This window comes from Asterias amurensis, chromosome 13 (genome assembly GCF_032118995.1).
Source record: "Asterias amurensis chromosome 13, ASM3211899v1".
Lineage (NCBI taxonomy): Eukaryota > Metazoa > Echinodermata > Asteroidea > Forcipulatida > Asteriidae > Asterias > Asterias amurensis.
The window spans coordinates 13,411,400-13,431,037 of NC_092660.1; the positions used below are offsets into that span (position 1 = coordinate 13,411,400).

A 19,638-nucleotide genomic window follows, 5' to 3' on the forward strand; every position below is an offset into this window, starting at 1 on the left:
AACGGCTCCCTTTAAAGTACCATAGTTTTTTAGAAAGCGGGTAATTTCTCACTCAAATATTAAAAGACTTCATCTGAAGCCTTATTTATCTAAAGCACACAAATTTGTGTTTTTTCTTTCATTGTTCTCTTGCAACTTCGACTACCATTTGACCCTAAATTTTCACAGGTCTGTAACTTTATGCATTTTTGGGGTACACCATGTTGACAATTACAAAAGGTGTCCAGTGCCTTTAAGGATTCCTATGCCACCAAAAGTGATGCTTTTGAGTGCTTACTGAAAACAGAGCCATGAAATTGGGCCTTTAAATGGCATAGTCATAATGCATTCTGTAGCCCATCCACTCAACAGAACTTCTATCCTCTCCTTTTCCTGTCTCCTCGAAAAACAATTTTTTTTTCCAAGGCTGTCACCTTGTCTGGAATTATCCAAAGAAAATAATCAAAAAAAGGAAACTTTAAACTGCAAAATTAACATGATTTGTAATGAAATATGTTTTGATCTGCGAGTTTATTTCACGAGGTCTCTCTCTCTACAGAGGAAAACATATCTCAACAGATTTGTTTTGTAAATTGATCTGACATGTATATTACTGGATGTCTGGAATGTAATTATTTTTGGAAGTCAGATGTTGTTATCAAATTTATGTTTTTGTTGCAATCAAATTGTGTATAGAAAACTCAGTATGAGGTTTTGTGTTATTGTATTTTTTGTAATGAAATTATCAAGGGCTCTGTGAGCTGAAGATTGACCTGTGTATAGAAGTTTTAATGAAGAAATGTCAGATTTAGACATGGTAGGAAACCCCAAATAGGGAAAAACCCAGGCAATCAGAGCCCAATTTCTTGGTTCCGCTTCTGTGTGCAAAGGATCAGCGCTTACGGAATCAGTATTTCACGGGTAAGCGGAAAATTTTGGCATGTGCACAGGCGTATTCCACATAACTAGGCATTTTATGCTTACACAGCTAGCGCAGAAAATTAGGGCTTACGCGTAAGCAGAGAATGGCGATCGTAAGCGCAGAATTCTGCAGTAAGCAGAGCCATGAAATTTTGCCCTGGTAAAGACCTAACCCACATGCAATGGCTCTGGTACAGGAGTCGAACCAGGGTCCACAGAGTTGAAAGAAACCACTGAGCCAATGACGCATCTTTTGGCAAACCAATCAGAAGACTACATGAATACAGTCTCATTTGTACTGTGCAGTAGTGCGTAACATTTTAACAACATACATACTGAGTCACTGGACTATTAAGTATCATTTGTCGCCATGGTAGCACACAGTGTTGTTTTGTACATTTTAAAGCATTCGATGAAGTCTGAGCTAAGGTCAAATTGTCGGTCCACTGTAAGGTACAATGTATTTTTTGCAATTTTTTGCATTAATAATAATAATAATAAGACATTTGTAAAGCGCCTAATGCAAAAGCCTCTAAGCGCATAAAAGAAACAATAAAATAAACAATTAGAGAAAGATACAAGATACAAATAGGCAAATTACAAAAAAGAAGCTTTAAACAAATGAGTTTTCAACAGGGACTTAAAACATTGTAAAGTATTAGCTTGGCGAATATGCACAGGAAGACTATTCCAAAGAAACGGTGCGGCGTAAGAAAAAGATCTGTGGCCATAAAAAATAGAAGAAGCTCTAGTAGCAGAAAGCAATGACTGTTGAGATGATTGTAAAGTCCGAGTAGGGGAATAATGATGAACAAGTTCAGATAAATAAGCAGGAGATTGACATGTTTGAGCCTTGAAAGTTAACAGAAGAATTTTGTAAACTGTTCGAAACTTAACTGGGAGCCAATGCAATTGCATTAGTGCAGGTGTAATATGGTGAGAATGAGGCAGACAAGAAACGAGGCGAGCAGCAGTGTAAAAAAGTAACTTAATTTCTGTATTTTATTATTATAAAATAAGGGGTATAACTTTGGCTCACTGGTTTCCGGAACCCCGGTTTGCATTCCACCTAAGATCACAGATTTGCATGTGGTTTGGGTTTTCAGTCCCTACCTGATTGTGTGGGTTTTCCCCCATTGGGGTTTTCCCATTGACATCTGCATGTAAAACCGAACGTTTCTTCTTGTTTCCTAATTCATCCTTTTATTGAGTACACCAAGGACATTATGCAACTTAACCTCCACCTGTGATGTATTGCTGTTGTCCCAGCACTAAATTATTTCGCACGAATGGGGCAAATTTGTTTATCACAGCCATCACGTCATCCGTGCAAAAAAATGGAGCGATGAGACAATAGCATGACATCACCAGTGGAGGTTGAAAACAAACAACTACAAAATAACTGTTTGATTTTGTAGTGATTTTGTTTGCCCGCCAATTGTGCTTTCTTCGATTGTAGCTATTGAATATATATGCATGGGTCTTCAAATGCTATTTTCCTGGCATAATTTGAGACATGGTAGACATTTTAGACATTGGTCGGGAGGTACTGTTTATTGTTACCATTTGAATTAATCACTTCACTTGGATGTTAAAATATGTCTTTACTGATACTTCCGTGCATTTTAATTTTTTTTTTTAATTGCCAGAACATTTTTTCGGTTTCAAGAGAAAACCTTTGTCACAAAGAAACCTGGACAATGCCAACACAACAAAGGCACCCGGATGCAGTTTTCTTTTGAGAAACATGAGACTCATACAACGTTAATCACAAAACCTCTGTCGTGAGCCACTGCTAATAAATGTTCCCATTGCTGTAATTTTTGTATTATAAAGTCCCCTTTAAAGGGAAGTCAGCGTTTGGTAACTGTCAAACACCAGTCTTCTCACTTGGTGTGTCCCAACATTAGCATAAAATATAAGCCCGTGAAAATTTGAGCTAAATTGCTCATTGAAGTTGCGAGAAAATGATGAGAGAAAAAAACACCCTTGTTGGGCGGATTTGTGTGCTTTCAGATAGGAAAAAAGAATTCTAGCTTGAAGTCTTTTATTATTTTTAGTGAGAAATTACCTCTTCCTCAAAATTTATGCTTCTTCAGAGGGAGCCGTTTCTCACAATATTTTATACTATCAGCAGCTCTCCAATGCTCATTACCAAGTTATTTTTTAAGTTAATATTTGTTTTGAGTAATTACCAAACATGTACATTTGTACCTTCCCTTTAACCTTTTAGGGAAATACTACTAGCTGCAAAATCCTATAATTGATTACCCTGATTATCAACATAGTTATTTATAAATCATTAAGAATCCCATGGAAAGCTTTAATAAGCCAAACGGAACTCCTGAGGGAGGTTTGGAGCAAGTGTTTCATTTCAAATTAAATGGAAATCTGAACCAATGCAGACGTGTATGATCTTCACAAATGTTGCGCATATCTATTAAGAAATTGATCGGAACAGGAAAGATCCGATGATATCTTAATAAAGGTTGCATTTTAGGCCCCCTCCCCCCTATCACCAACTGAAGTATACTGCTTGGCGGCCTGATTTGGAAACCGGGGATACTTAACACCAATTAGAAATGTCATGATTGATTTTGAAAACATTCTAAGAGAAGATTTATCTCTTTTGATTTATGGGTGAAACTTATGGGTGATACAGGATTGAAAGATATTTGTGAGACTCAATTTCAACATTTGAACATTATTCTTTTGAAAAACAAAGTTGTTGAATTAAAATATATAAAAAAAACAAGACATCCAGACTTTTCCTGTTTTGAGCTTTCTGACCCGACAATGAAACCACTGGCCTTGGGTTGTTGATCCAGTGTACAAATTCAAACCCTGTGCATCTTGGAGATTAAAATTTATTTTGCTATTTTCTTTCGCTGTAGATGAATCCAGAGAAATAGAAGAGGAGTACGCCAAGACTATAGCTCTCAACATCGCCCATGAGTTCTTAAGACGACAGAAGACTGATAAGAATCTTATCATTGAGGATGAGAGAGGGGCTGCGGAGATGGAAGATGCAGGCAAAGACACTACTGAGAAAGGAGCCAAGGAGGAGGGGGAGAGGAGTGATGGGTCAATCAAGGAAAAGGAGGTTGTGGCAGATGAGGAAGACGAGGACAAGCACGAAGCAGAAGTTATTAGTGATCTGGAGGTGACTGATTCAAACCGCATGTTTGAGGTAGGAACATTATAATGATTATAAAGGGAATAAAAGGGTAGCGACGAGTTCTTACACGACTGTTTAAAGCCGGCAGGGTCGAATTGCCGTGTGACGGCTCGGGCCTTTAGCGCACGACAACGACCCTGCAAGGTTTTAAACGGACATTTAAGAACGAGTCACTACTCTTTTTCAAAAACGTTGTGAAGAGTCTGTTGTGCGTGGGTTGTGTGTACGCACACACACTTAGAAATAGATTATGCGCGCGCGCTTAGAAGTAGATTACGCACTGTTACTAATAGCTATGAATTGCGTTCCGCATGATAATCTTGACACGCGGAAGCCAGCCGGTTATAAACACTGGTCATTATCAACTGTTTAAAAACCCTCACGTGATGCGCTCTCCACCAATAGGAGTAGAGAAACTGTCTGGGGTATTTATGAATATCTTTTAAATTCTATTTTGCAATACTACTTGTATGAAATACCTTTTCCCATGCTTTGTTTAGGCTTTTTAGATGGTTTGTTTTTCTTCTTACTTTTTTAAAACATACACCAACTTTAGTTTTTTAATAACATGGCTGCCATGTTCACTTTTGAAAATTTGTAAAGTATTTTTATTGTCTAGGTTTTACAGTTGTTATTGTGTCAACCAATTTGTTGAAAGAAAACTTTTCAACTTCAACCCTAGTCAGGACTAATTTTCTATTGATACTCTCAAGATCCAGTGCAGGAACCTGTCATGAGTGACAGAATTGGTTGACCAACCAGGAGGTCGCGACTTTTTTTGTAGTAGTTGAAGTGATTAACCGAGTAGTTGAATAACGGTAGTCGTGACTTGACTAAATAATCAATAGTCACAACTTTGGCACACTAGTCGCAGTAGTCGCCCAGGCTTAATGTGCATTTGTACATCAGCCGATCCCAGCACCTAATCGGAGGTACAGGGATCAGGCAAAAACATTCACTACATTAATTTAATCATAACTGCAGGATGGCATTCTATTAGACAGCGAGGAAGGAGAGAAATATTTAAAAAAGTTTGATGAAGGAAAATATTTTTTCTTCTACTTGTTTTTATTGCGCTGAAAGAGAAACTTGGTGATAGAATTCTTGAAAAGTTGAATCAGGTTGCCATCTAAAAAATTCAATCTAAATTGTTTATTGTGTACTGCAACCCTTCTGGTTAAACTCAACAAATGAATGTCTCTAATCAATTCCCCGAACAACCTCTCCCGACAGGAAATCTTCCAGGTATTTTGTTGACAGTCTGCAATTTTGTGCTGCCGAACAATTTCCAATTTATGACTCTAGCGCTTCCCAATTAAAAAAAAGAAAAAAAAAAAAAAACCACCCCAGCTTAAGTGCCTAGATTGAAACCCATCTACTGCTCCTACATTTATGTCCATCATCGTTTCATGATCAACGGCTGGGAGTAAATCTACCAGCTGACCTTGCCCGTTGCCATGGCAGCCAACCAGGCTGTCTTTGTCACCAAAAAAAAAAATTCCATTTTGTCGGCAATCTCTTGTTTGACTTCCTGAAGAGAGCGTGGTCCTAAATTGGATCAATTTTTGTCTGTAAATGTCCAGTCTCCTTTGTGGGCGAATTCTTAACAAAAATTTGGCTGTCATATGTGACTTGATAAATTATGGCAAAAATGGAGTCTTGATTTTTTTTTATATATAAAGATTTGGTAAACAGGTTTCTCCTTGGTTCGAATAAGGAAATGTATCAAAACTGTGCATGAATCTATCATAAGTTGTTTTTATGTCGCATTCTATTGGAGAGATACCAAGAGACTGGCAGGTTACTAGTATTGAGTGTCTTGCTGAAGAACAAACAATTCCAAGACCTGGACTCGAACCCACACTCTTCCTGCTTGAGTCCTGTGCACCCGACTGTAGAGGATGTGACCTGTGACATATACAAAAGAGCCACCAAGCCTGAACTTCCTGCAGGCACGATTTGTACACAGCCTATTATGGAAGAAAACATAAAGTCTTATATTTTATGGAGATTGCACTGTCTAATTCTTATCAACTTTTGATATGATGAAAGGGGGCACATCTTAAAACTTGTCCAGCTTTTACTTTCATAATTTTTGGATTTATGTGGAAATTATGACACAAAATGTAAACTTTCCAATATGACATGTGCGGTATCTTGCCTGCCAGAAAAGCCACGTAATGTAAAAGGTCACACTTATTGTAAACAAAGGTCACATGGTCTATACTGTGTGCTTGAATAGCACTGCAAGCCGCACCCACTTCCCAAAGGAAATGCACTGCCCTGTTTTTAAGTGTGATGTAATTCCATGACCTCCAATTCCAGACCAGACTATGGTCAAACTATTAGCTAGGCAGGTGGCATTATTGGATTTGCAAGAATTCAGCTAGTCCTGCTAAACTGGATTGAGGCCATCCAACAGCAGAGTTTTGTGGAATTAACAGTTACACATTGTACAAGAATGAGAATCTTCTGGATTTATTTCTGTACTTCCGGATTTTCCTCTTCAAAATATCCGGTGATCCTAAGATTTGGTTGAGATAATTTTTCACGGCGTGACATGGTTTACTTTAAAAATTTCAGATGAACTTACAGTGCCAAAAATGTCTCTGAAATAGTCTAGTTTGCACCAGAGAGCATCTACGACCTGAAACTTTTCTTGCAATTTATACTTCAGATTACTTTTTCAATAACAAAATTGTAAATGGCCTAATGTTTCAGTCCGCAGAGCATCTTTCTCAAGGGATAAATGATGTACATGTATAATAGAGGAACCAATATTTATATAAATTGGGTTTGATTACATTTTAATAATGCAACAGCAATTGTAATTTTTTTTCAAAGTGTACACTGTTTTAAAACAAATTTAAAAGCAAAAAGGTTTGTAAGATAAATTGTCAATTTGCATTGGGAATAACGAATATTTTTTGTTTTTTGCCCTTACAGTTACCAATGTTTAAAAAAGATTTGTTGGCACAAAAACACATTTTTTATTCTAAAGGTTAACAAACATTTTAGCTCATCATCATGTTTTAAACCTTTTTTTGCAGTATATTTTTGTGGAAATATTCTCCCTTCCCCCTCCTTTGTGTTGTTTTGGTTGGGATACGCCAAACTTACGAAAGATCTTGCATCGGCATATTTTATAAAAATAGCACAATTGTGTAATGTGAGTATACGTAAATCACATTGTATACTCCAGTCCAGGTCATTTGACGAGAACAAAACATTCAATCATTCTAACCCATATCCCTAAAGTAAACGCTTGTGAATAGTGGCTTTGTGATGTACACAGAAGCAGACGGTGTATGTTCGTCATCGCTTCGTCCGCGGCACCACACTAATGAAAATATATTTATTGGTTGCAGCGCTGCCAATTTCCCCTCATGTACGTGCAGTTGTACTTGTATGTGTAGTTGAATTTCATCCATTAAGATTTTACGTTACGCGGCAGAAACAAAATTTGTAAATATATGTCAAACATAATGTGTATTTCAAGGCGTACATGTTTATGTCATTGGCAGTGGCGTACAAGTGGTAGATGTGACAGTCAAGAAGAATTTGTTTGCCTGACAGGTTTCTGTATGGAGATACATGTACATGTAGATCATTACAAAGTCGCATTTACTTGTTAAAGGTTGGGTCATACTTAATGTGATGGGCCCTGCAAAAATGAGTCACAAGGGGGTCAATTATCTCATTGGGTTTTAAACGTGGTTGAAAAGACCATACAACAAGCTTCATTTTGACATATCTTGCACACTTGTGTGATGTTTGGTTCAAAAGTTATGACCATTTGAAAAATAGATTATGTCACAATATGAAAATAACCCATAGTGGGGAAACAGCCCGTTTAATAAAAACAGCAACTTTTGATGTCTACGGGATGAACAAAAAGAACGTGTTTTATTCACCTTTAACGATCAAAAACAAACATTTTTTTCCCAGAAATTGTGAAAATAGACCCCAAAGAAGCATAAAAACACATAAAACTAAATTTAAAAATACAATTGTTTTTCACCCTCCAATCACTAAACAGCCCTGTACTGGAAATTTGGTTTTGCAACAAGTGACTCATTTTTTGTAGAGCCTGTCACCTTTGGTAATGACCTCCAAAACAATTGTGTAATTTCTCTCCAAAAGTCTCCTAATTATAATGGTAATGGAAGTAAGCGTCTTGCAAAGGTGTTTTTGTCTGAAATGCCTTTGTTGATTAGAAAGGGGAAAAAGTACACAATGATCAAAAATGTCAATCTCCAAAACTTGTTAAATAATTTTTTTAAATGAGACATTTTCCCCTGCTTCCTCCCCTACATGTATGTCTAGAAAAAAAAAGGCTTGACATACATGTACGTACATACTTATACTATGCACTTGTAGGTAGAATTCTACCTCCGCGCATGTCGTATAACATGGACAATATTTGAGTACTTCTGTAAAGGCAATGTGTACATGTACACTATGTCTTAATTAAGATCCCATTTTGCCCAGGTGTAGTATACTGTGATTTGTTTGTTAAAGCTAATGAGATGACATTGCACCAAGAAGTTATAAGAAGAAGCTATTTGCACAAAGGGCAAACGTATTGACATTTTATGTACACTATACATACATTGTCCATACATGTGTACTTTGTGTGTGTGGCATTATTTGTTGTACATGTGCAAGCAGAAAATAAATAACCTTCGCAAACCTGGCCCAGTTTTATAATTGCCTGTTGTACAGTGAATCTTTACACATTGTTTTAGAAAATTCATCTATGTACATGGATAATTTTCATTATATTTTTTCCCCCTTACACATCCAAACCCTGAGAAATCAAAAGAGTACTTGGGTACTACGCGTGAATTGATTAGTGGATTCGCGTCAAATTTCTACTCCTGGCTAGTACACATATGCTCAGAATTAGTTCCATTAACACTTCTATGCAACCAATGATGTAATTAATGGTTGGTCATCTCTTATGAAATGTTTACCAAGTATATCAATTTTAAGGTCGGAAAAGCAGTCTTCAGTTTGGCAATTACTTTTTTAATTTGGTCCCTGTTTAAGGCCATTTCATGGGAAGTTAAAGTATTTTTTTGTTTAAATAAATAGATGAACTTTAGGGTAGGAAGGTTTGCTAATTATTAATTTATTTAGGTTCCTGTTTTAAAGGACATTTCAAGGTAATTGAAGTAATTTATTTTTGAAACTAATTTAATATGAACTTAACATGTTTTTTAATTCATCTTTGCTTTATCTAGCTTGACTCCTCCGACATGAGTGACAACAAAGAAACCCCTCCAACCAGAGACCCCACCCTTGAAGAGTTTACCGCCTCCCTAGACAAGGTGTTGGCCGAGAGGGTGGCATTCCTCGTCGACGAATATCTGAAGAAGAGCGAGAAGATGGAAAATGACCTGAAGGAGAGACATCAGGAGGGCAGTAGGAGCTGCATCGATCTCAGTATATGGGACTTCACTGGCCAGTCTATGTACTATACATTACATCAGGTGAGACATTAGATTCCCCAGGGGTAGGGACCCACTTAGGGAGGGGGAGGTGCAATGGAGAGGGGGAAACAGGGAAGAGGGGAGAGAATGTCTTGAAGGAGAGACATCGGGTGGGAGGAGCTGTATTGATCTCAGTATATTGAACTTTACTAGCCAGTCTGTGTACTATACATTACATCAGGTAAGACATTAGATTCCCCAGGGGTAGGGGTGCTTAGGGAGGGGTAGGGGTGATTAGGGAGGGGGAGGTGCAATGTGGAGGGGGAAGCAAGACAGAGAAAAGCGATGACCTGGTTGCTGATCCCACCACCCATGATGAACCTTCCCTGCGATTAATGGTGCCTCCTGAACCAGTTCCACACTGACGCAGGGCTGTGCCGCAACAGTTTACACAGGTTGGGCTACTCTGCATGATGGTTAGCGCATTATGTGCAGCTTTCCACACTGCTCTTAGTTCGTCACTGTCTACATCTTGTCTAGATGTGTATGATGATTCTTACATTTTTACATCAACTGATGGAACTAAAGAGTATAGCCTTCGCTGGATATAATTCGGACCAATTATTTCTCGATATTTTAAACAGTTCATTGTGGAATACATTTTTGGATGTCTGATAATCACTGCACCATTAGTTAGGTAGCCATGTTAATTTACACATGCGTACTCCATTAGGTAGATCATTGTCCACTAATAGGATTAGCACATCAACAAAGGACTAGCAGAGAATGTGCCTACTGTCATACAATGGGTGCTTTTCAACTCTCTTTTGTACTACTGATTGGCTTACATGCTTGTTCAACTGCTAATCTCTAAGAAGTCAAGCTGTATGCCCAGCAATGCTTTTTTGTTCGGACTAGCTTTACAAAGGCCTGGATACCTTACTATTTGAACTGCCAGATGTCTTTTCAAGTGGAAGTCTTGAGAGCAGAGGATATTAATCCCATCCGAGGCCCTGATACGACACACAATGGTTACAATGTTTTTGATTAGAGTAAAATCAAGATGGTCACACCATGATAAAGGTGTATTGGGATGAGTTTGAAGAGGAAAATCTGATGTTGGTAAGCATTTAACAAGGTGTGTCTGACTGTCTGTATTTCAACTTGCTTTTCTGTTCGTCATCAGGTTTACCTGTCGTCGAGAGCCATATACCTCTTGACCTTTGACCTCTCCAAGGACCTTGAGGCATCAGTGGAGACTCGCTCTGATACCTGCCATGAGCAAGTATGTCATAATAGTACTAAGTTCTTATTATATTGCACTTAATCTCACCACTAGGGGCAGATCATCAACGGATTAAGGTTTTAAATTAGGAAACCCATTTATGTAGCAATTTGTAATGGTACATCAAACATGGAGTAAACATTTACTTTATGTTAAAATAAATAATAAATAAACTTTTATTAGTCCTCTTTTTTTCATTGAGCCTTATTCCTAAACCATCTCCCTTTGGAGTATGCAACATCGACAGCCAAATTGACACATAAAGTGTTCTAATGATTCAGATAATTACTCTCTACTTTCACTTGTAGCGGATCAGATCATTGGTTTTGTGTGCACTTTAAGGTGGTTAATTGCAGTTTAATATCTTTCATTATCAATGGACCGATCCGGCCTATCAATCAAACTGCGCGTTCACCCATTTGACCAATCACAGCAATGATTGTGGCTGGACAAACTCGGTCATGCGTGCGGGTATATTTGGCACACGCGGCAGAATCGTGCAGAATGTCATTGGGAGTGTTCAGACATGTGTCTTGCTCACATGCGCGGTGGGCGGAGCTTAGTGGAAATAAATCAGAATCCACAAAATCTGTGTTTCTTAGAAGATGAAACTCTATTAACCAGGACCTTCTAAAAAATATGCAAAAGCAATTTTGTGAAATTCATACAAATTAAACTGACGACCTTGTAGTGATAAACTGACAAAAGTAGGATTTATTTACCAAATAGGCAGATCACTAGCCAATTTCAGTTTCTCAAATTGATTCACCATATGTTTGGTGCAACAACAAAAATGACAAATTGTGAAGTTTAAATGCTGGAGTTATCGTATCGTTTTTTCATATTGATTCGTCATCTATTCCTCCCAAAACAAAAATGACAAATGGTGAGTTTCAATGCTGGATCATTTCGTTTTCTTACTCGCATCTCAAAATCAATCTCAAAATTCTGAGATTAGTTGCCCTGTAAATTGAATGATTCTATGGTTGAAAGGAGAAGACAATCAGTGTAGTTTGAAATGAAGCGAAAAAGTGTTTACAACCAATATATATGATGAATGATGACATTGAGAAGTTGCAGCTTAAACTTAAAGGGGGCTTATAATTGCATGTGCAACCACAGGCCTTAACTATTTAAGGGGTTTGAAGCTAATTTCTTGTCCAAGTTTATCAAAATTGATTGGGAAACATGTTTAATGGCCGAATGTTTCAACCCTAGAATGACTCTGCTAGGGTCGAAACGTCAGGCTATTAACAATTTGTGTTGGTTAGCAGTTTGCACCAGCTAATTCTATTGTCTCATAAAATTAATGTTGTTTGCACCTGTTAGTAAAACACATGTACTGTGGTTTCAAAGTTTCAGGGAATCCTTGTTAAATCGCAAGCTGGAGACACTCAGGCCTACATTATATATGCTTCATTTCTGAAAGGGCAAGGGCACCAAGGCATATTCTCCTTGGTAAAAGGCACTCTATGAGGAAATTGTAAATTTCTACTGGAGCATTTCAAGGGCACCAAGGCAATGACCAGGGGCGAAGAGGCAAACGCCTTCGTTGCCTCTGTGAAGTATCAGGCCTGGACACTAGTTAATCTTAATCACCTACGCACTTGACGTCTTCATGGGTCTCAAGGAGTCTTTCCTCCTTGAAGGTAATACTTCATCTATGCACAGGCGTTTTTTTTTACTCAATCCAATCAATTATATTTGGTTATGATATAAAAAACCAGGTGGAATGGAGCCAGGGCAAGTTCACTAACCTCAACTACCTAGACTTCTGGCTGAGATCAATCCACGCTCACACTGCCAAGAATGCCTGCAACGCCCCTCATAACACTGCTCTGTCTCCTCCAATATTCATCGTTGGGACGCATAAGAATAGTCTGGGAGCAGATCCAGTGGAGCGCCAGAGAATGGTAAGTATACAAATGAGATTTTGCAAAGGGCTAAGATTGTATTTAAAGGGTTTGGGTGCTTTTTGAATGACACAAAACACAAAAGTCGACAGATTTACATAAGACTTACACGGTTTAAAGATAACGATGATAGAAAGCTTCCCTTAAAGTTAAGTAATTTTTGCTGAGGTGCTGTAGTTTTTTAAAAATGAGTAAAATGTGAGACAAAAATTATTTTTAAAAGCATGTTTAACAGATTTGCGCAACTCTCCTGAAAAAAATTTGCTCTGTGATTTTCCCTTTTTTTCTCAAAAACTATTAAAATAAAGCTGAAAATTCTAAATGAAAATTATATTACATTCATAATCTTTATGCACAGTAGGAATTCATTTGTTAGCTAAAAACTTTAAAAAGGTCCAAAAACCCTTTTACTTTGTATCAATCTTAATTTCTAAGCAAAGTATGATGTCACAATACAAATCACTGTGATTGTATCAATTGGCAACTCATCTTAAAGGGAGGATATGCCTTTGGTTATTAATTTAAAATCTGAATGATCATCAAAACTTACTTAGTAAGAAGCACTGTAGCTAGTTGACAATGGACAACTTTTTGAGAAACGATTTCCTTCAAAGAAATGTGGTTTAAGAGAGAGGGATGCAAAAAAAACATTTCAATCTGAGAAACTTTTCTGCATGAAACGTTTCTCAGATTGTGTATACCAATTACGGATTAGTCTTTCTGAGCGGACATAACCGCTTCAGGTTTCTTGGCTATATCTCAAGAACCCCTTATCTTATGAAATTAAATCAAACAGATTAGTTTGATTGTATTAATATCTACATTTTGTATAGGATTAAAACAATCTAACGGTTAAAGGGTCTATGTAACTTTTGTAGGACAAAAAACACAATGTCCACAGATTTACACTAAACTTACACAGATAATGATTGTAGAAAGCTTCCCTGAAAATATTACGTGCTGAGGTGCTGTAGTTTTGGGGAAATGAGTAAAACAATGTCATGAAAATAATTTTCGTCTCATGAGATGAAAATTATTTTAATCATTTACAAACGTATTTTTATGACATTGTTTTACTCATTTCTCAAAAACTACAGCACCTCAGTAAGTAAAATTTGAAGGGAAGCTTTCCAATATCATTATCTTCAAACCCTGTAAGTTTAATGTAAATGTATGGACATTTTGAAAAAGTACCCAAATCCTTTAAAAACAAACTAAAGGTACATTGTATACTTTGCATTTTAGTGCTTTGTGAAATCATACCCTGGATATACCATGTAAAATTCACAAGAATAAAAGACTAAAACATCCAAGAACAATACGAAATGAGGTCTGTACAAAATTTCTTTTTTTGCATCACTGTGACAAAATTTACATTTTACATCGTTTCTTGGGAGGTCAGAGAGTTTTTCATTTTTCTGAAAATGTGTGCATAATGTTTTGAGAATATCTTTTAAAGTGCAATTTAAATAAACTTTCCACTTTAAACTAAAGATTTCAGATAAGTTCCGAGCGATCCGCACCTGTATTCAAGGCAAGCCTTACCAGTCACATGTCCTGCCAACAGACTTTGCCATCGAGAACTGCTCCGATGAGGCTGATGAAGAGGTATGCAGAAATTAAACTCTTTGTAATCTTTAGAAACTTCAATTTTCCTACACCTTTCAGATAAAAATTTCTGAAAATTCCACAAGACTGCTGCGCTTGCGGTGGCAAGTCCTGGTTGTGTCAAGTTTTCAACAATTGATTAACCTGTTTAGAGACCATAGCAACCGCAAGCGGCTTGTATACAAATCCTTTTTCTGTTCTTTTTCAATGCTAGGAAAACATGACGTGCATTGGGGGGGGGGGGGTGACACCACCCTACACAAAAGTTGATCGTGCCGGGCAGTTTTGTCTTTTTTGTAATAACGAAGCTAATATTTTTCTATGATACATTACAGGTCGTAAAGCTACGTGAGTGTATTGAGTTAGTGGCAAGAAAAGAATCGTACATGGGTGAACATATTCCTCTGAAGTGGCTACGGTTTCAACACAGCACGGTTGAGCTCGTTAAGAAAGGCACCAACTACCTGTCCTATGAAAAGGTTAGTTTGGATTGGAACAAAAGAACAAATACAAAATAAACAAAGGAACAAACAAGTGAAAAAAACCAGGCTAGAAACATATGACAGAACAAAGGAACAAAATTACTAAAAAGATTAACAAAGGAACAAACACCCCAATGAAAAAATTAACAAACAACCAAACATTCAAAGAAACAACAAAGCAGTAAACCAAAAATAATACAAAGAAACATACACCCTAATGAACAAACGACAATCAATGGGACAAAAACAAACAAAGGAACGAATGAAGATGAAAAATGGAATGAGAATGTTCCATGTAGAGCAATCATTGGCAAACAATTTTTTCCGTCGCCGAAATGTCAGACTTGTAATGAACCAGCCACTAGATAGAGCAGAATTCTTAAATAATTGCGCAGTTGTTAAAAAATTTAAAACGGCAGATTGTCGATTGATCTACTCCTTCTCCGCCTCATGAAATATTTACTGAAAGTAAAACCTTGGACATCATGAGTGGGGGGGGGGGGGTGGGAGGGATTGACTGTGACATTTGGCCGTCTCGAAGGAAGGGGACATGTCATATTCATGAGGTTTTTTCCTACTAATTCAATGAAATAATTGTTTAATGGATGTTAGTTTTGGTTCGGAGATAAAGAATATATATTATTTTTACCCTTCAGGTACACTCTAAAATGTGGATGGAAATTGAAGCATGGTATAACACCATCTTTTATAGATTAAGATTTCTTTAAATTTTGAATTGATCACAGATATTTCATTTGATATTTAAAAAAAAAATACGGTTAAGTGAATTCACATTGAAAATTTTTTGGTGGAGATTAAAGCATGGTACTACACATTTCGATCTATTATTCAGGGAAAACAAATTGAAGTCTCATTTTTTTTTAATTACCACTACTGTAGTATCGTTTTTTTTTTTTTTTTTTTAACTGAATGTTTTTGCCTTTACTGATTTATGTTTTTGCACTTTATTTCTTTGTTTATTCATTTATTTAATTATTTATTTCAATAACTCAATGAGTATCGTGGTTTTGTTTTTGTGTGATAAATCGTAATAAATCGTGTGAGATTGTAACATTTAATTATTTTTTTTCCAGTAATTTTTTATATATATGAAAATATAAAAGAGACGACCTCTAAAAGGAAGCAGGCAGGGACGCTTAACATGTTTTTTTATTTATTTGGCCTATTTATTCAACCCCAGGTGAAGCAGCTTGCAGATGAAGTAGGTATCTCATCGGACCAGGGCGTGGCTACGATGCTTCAGTTCTACCATGATCTAGGAGTCCTCATCTACAACCCTGAGCCTGGAGCCTTAGATGCTGCTCTACAGAATATGATCATCCTAAGACCCCAGTGGCTGGTTGACGTTTTCAGGAAGATCATGGTTTTCAAGCAGGCTGATACTGAGGTGAGGATGGACAAGTTGAAGGCAAAACAGAGTTAAGAAGTTTCAGAATTTTATTCTGGAATCAGACTTTTTCAAGTCTGCCTGGTGAACAAAATATTAGTTTTGTTTTGTTCAAGTAAAACAAGTCAGGCTCTGATCAACTAGTCTGGCACTGTGGATACTGTTCTCGAAAGCTCCTTGGAATATATGACTCCAGTGGTTGTCGAAAGGTGGCAATGCCATTATTTCAATGTAACTCCTTAGATCTGGATCCCAGTTGTCAGAAATGACTCCCCCTTGAATGTACAGCACAGGTGATCTGTTAGAATTTTTTTTACTGTTTCCTCTGCACATTCAGATTTTCTTAAAAGAGGCAAAGTTGCCATCATAGAGATGAAAGACTTTGGCATTGGAAATTATAAATGCATTTGGCTTAATTTTCTTTAAAACTGTCCTAAACTGTCATAAAGAAGAAACAAAGTTCAATTGGCCGGAGAAAAAATGATGTTGTGTTGATTACCTGCTTTTATTTTGATATGCTTATAATATATATTTTCTGAGAGATGCCTTTCTTTTGCCCTCACAGTTCGCATCATCATGGAAGAGACTTCAGGAGCAAGGAATCTTAGAGGACAAACTGGTGGTTCATCTCTGGGCCGAGACGATCGAGCAGAAGCCTGCCCTCCTTGGACTGATGGAGAAATTTGATCTATTGTGTCGAGACAACAAACAGAAAGGAGTGGTAAGGGTCATAGGTCAATTGAAAAAATTGCAAAATAATCTTGGGTTTAGCTTCAGCGAATTGAGAGTAAAAACTTTCCAACCACATGACAAGAAACCTGCCCTTGTTGATGCTAAAGTTAATAGAATAACAGGCCTTGCGCTAACTTTATTTTCTTGACTAGCTTCTTTGAGTCTAATCTCAAACTTCCTCTGTATATTTTTTTTTTGCAAAATTATAACCTCATACTCGTAAAGCCATCACTATCACCGCACAATTTTTTTCCAGAGTGCATACCTTGCTGTCTTCGTCATGCCGCTCGTTCGTGTTAGTGTAAATAAGTTTCACCTACTTCATTTATTTTCTTTGTTTGTAGCTTTACTACATGCCATCGTGTCTTAAGGATTCCCCTAACAGGGAGGAGTTGGTGCCTGACCCTAAGAATGCAGTCATCTTCTACATCACCTTTGGAGGTTTCTTACCAGGTCAGTAGGGATGGGGAGGGTAGGAGGGGTGGCCCCCTTCTTAGGGATGGGGGTGGGGTAATTGAGTAAGCATACACAGAGTTGTGAGGACTTTTACACAATGGAACAAAGGTCCCCACGATGTTTTTCTTTAGAAAAGGGAATAATATTACAATGATAGCAAGTTCCCTCAACTATGCATGTAAAAGAAACTGTGAAGTGTTGGGCCCCATCTTAAGGGAGGGGTGGGGTAGTTGTAGTGGTGGCTCCCTGTAAAGTTTGCCTTCTTACCAGTTAAAGCCAGACGACTCTCACCAATCAATGCAGGAGGAATTGTTTTTTTTTTGTATTTTTGTGCTGCATTGGATGACCAAAGATCCCCTGTATTTTCCATTATGGAATGTGGACAAGTATATTTATCAGTTTAAATGGATGAGGTTAAGTGAGAAAGCTTTGGAAAATTAAATAGTGAAGAAAAGGTCGTAAATTTTAAAGATAGATATTGAGTGATGAACTTTTTGTGTTGCATACCTCTGAGGTGTTTCAACAAAAAATACATTGTTCTGTTTATTAAAAAAATTATTGCTGCAGCAAGATCATTACACATTGTTGTATTGATAAAGTTATTTTATTTAGTTGTATTTTATGTTGTTTTTACAAGTTGTTTGGTTTTCCACCAAGTATTCGTACCAATTATTCATACATAAATATTTTAATAACTCAGTTTTATTTCATTTTATCATTTAGTTGGTTTGTTTCATCGTCTTGTTGTGCACGCAACGAGGTGGTCCCAGGAGCATGGGGACCAGCCACCCAAGCTGACTTTCAGACAGACGCGGTTCTTTGTCGATGAACATCATGATTTTGTCATTGAGATGGCACCAGTGCGGTTTGCACGACTCAAGGTAAAATTGTTTTTGTAATTGTAACCATTAATTGATAATGTAAATGAGATCATCAAATGATTTACCCGTAAACAAAAATAGTGTTGAACTCCCTCATGTAAAGCTCAAATGTGGCAGGTCATGGCCTCGCGGTTGAGAACACCACACATGTACTCAGGCTCTGGTGTTTCTGATCAGCACAGAGAGTTTGGGTTTGAGTCCCATTTGTGGCATTTGTGTAAGAGCAATTTATTTTCCCATAATTGCTCTTTCCTTTAGATGGGACATTAAGCCATAGGTCCCATGTACTAGGATTGGTAGTCACATAAAAGAACACTTGTGGTGGAAGAGAAGGGGGTTAAACCAGGTGTTTCTGAATCCCCTGTTATAATGAATGTAGATCTAATTATCTTCCTGATTGTTGTACAAAATCTCCCTGAAACCAACCTTTGGTTTTTAGCAAGCTGGAACCTCTATTTTTTTTGCACTTAACAATGGTGTACTGTAAATTTTCTTCTCCTAGGTGACTGTGATGAAGGCAGACCGTTCTGAGGATAGAGGTTCTCGGAGAATGTCGTCCAAAGCACCCGTCAGTCAAAAGGCATGCGCTAAGGTCAGTCAAATGATTTATTGAAATACTTTAATTCGAACCTTTGCTCACTTAAACCCGGTTCATACTTCCTGTGAATGCGCTATGAATATTGGCGTCACAAATTTGCAACAAATAATTCACTGCAGTTGAGCTGTGCTCAACTCTCTTAGGAATATCGCAGCAAAAAATAAGAGTTGTGACGTCAAATTCACATCGCATTCGCATTTGCAGGAAGTATGAACCGGGCTTTAGTTGATTGTGATTAAAACACTGCTTGAGCCCCAGTGGTGCTTTGAGTAGACTGTGCACTAGACCTAATTGCCTGAGTTCCAATTGCATTTTAAGTCAACCAAGATAATGCGAATGTCCTTTGTTGAATGTCAAATATTGAAATAGCAAAGTAAACGTACACTGTACAAACCTATGTGAATGTCCAATGTCCAACATTAAAAAAATCAAAGTTGTCATGCACTGAACAAACCTATGCCGTTTCTTTTTTCCTGCACAGGTGCGTAACTTCTTAGACTCGGCTCTTTCTGATCTCCGAGCGGTCTGGATGAAGAGATTAACCCATCGCTTCTCTGTGACCTGCCCTTGCAGCAAGCAGTGTGCGATGCACGGCACAGAGGGCTGCGATCGACCGATGTGTCTTCACTTTCTGAATCTAGACGAGTGTCTAGCTAGCAGCTTTGTTATGTGTGAACATCGTCAGGTCAAGACAAGCCTGTTCAGGAAGTGGTTCCCAAAGGAAAAACCAACAATAGGTAAAAAAGACGGGTCTTGCAGAAA

The 19,638-nt window shown here is 37.5% G+C and overlaps 1 protein-coding gene across 1 annotated transcript in view; it reads left to right on the forward strand.

Moving 5' to 3' along the window:
* LOC139945846 (uncharacterized) overlaps window positions 1-19,638 on the forward strand; it is a 42,511-nt gene that overhangs the window by 13,569 nt on the left and 9,304 nt on the right. Inside the window, exons 5-16 of the mRNA XM_071943333.1 lie at window positions 3,795-4,090; window positions 9,325-9,573; window positions 10,700-10,798; window positions 12,526-12,711; window positions 14,206-14,319; window positions 14,655-14,798; window positions 16,003-16,209; window positions 16,775-16,930; window positions 17,286-17,394; window positions 18,121-18,278; window positions 18,781-18,870; window positions 19,358-19,613. Of these exons, the coding sequence (XP_071799434.1) occupies window positions 3,795-4,090; window positions 9,325-9,573; window positions 10,700-10,798; window positions 12,526-12,711; window positions 14,206-14,319; window positions 14,655-14,798; window positions 16,003-16,209; window positions 16,775-16,930; window positions 17,286-17,394; window positions 18,121-18,278; window positions 18,781-18,870; window positions 19,358-19,613 (2,064 nt within the window). The remainder of the gene's footprint in view (window positions 1-3,794; window positions 4,091-9,324; window positions 9,574-10,699; window positions 10,799-12,525; window positions 12,712-14,205; window positions 14,320-14,654; window positions 14,799-16,002; window positions 16,210-16,774; window positions 16,931-17,285; window positions 17,395-18,120; window positions 18,279-18,780; window positions 18,871-19,357; window positions 19,614-19,638) is intronic.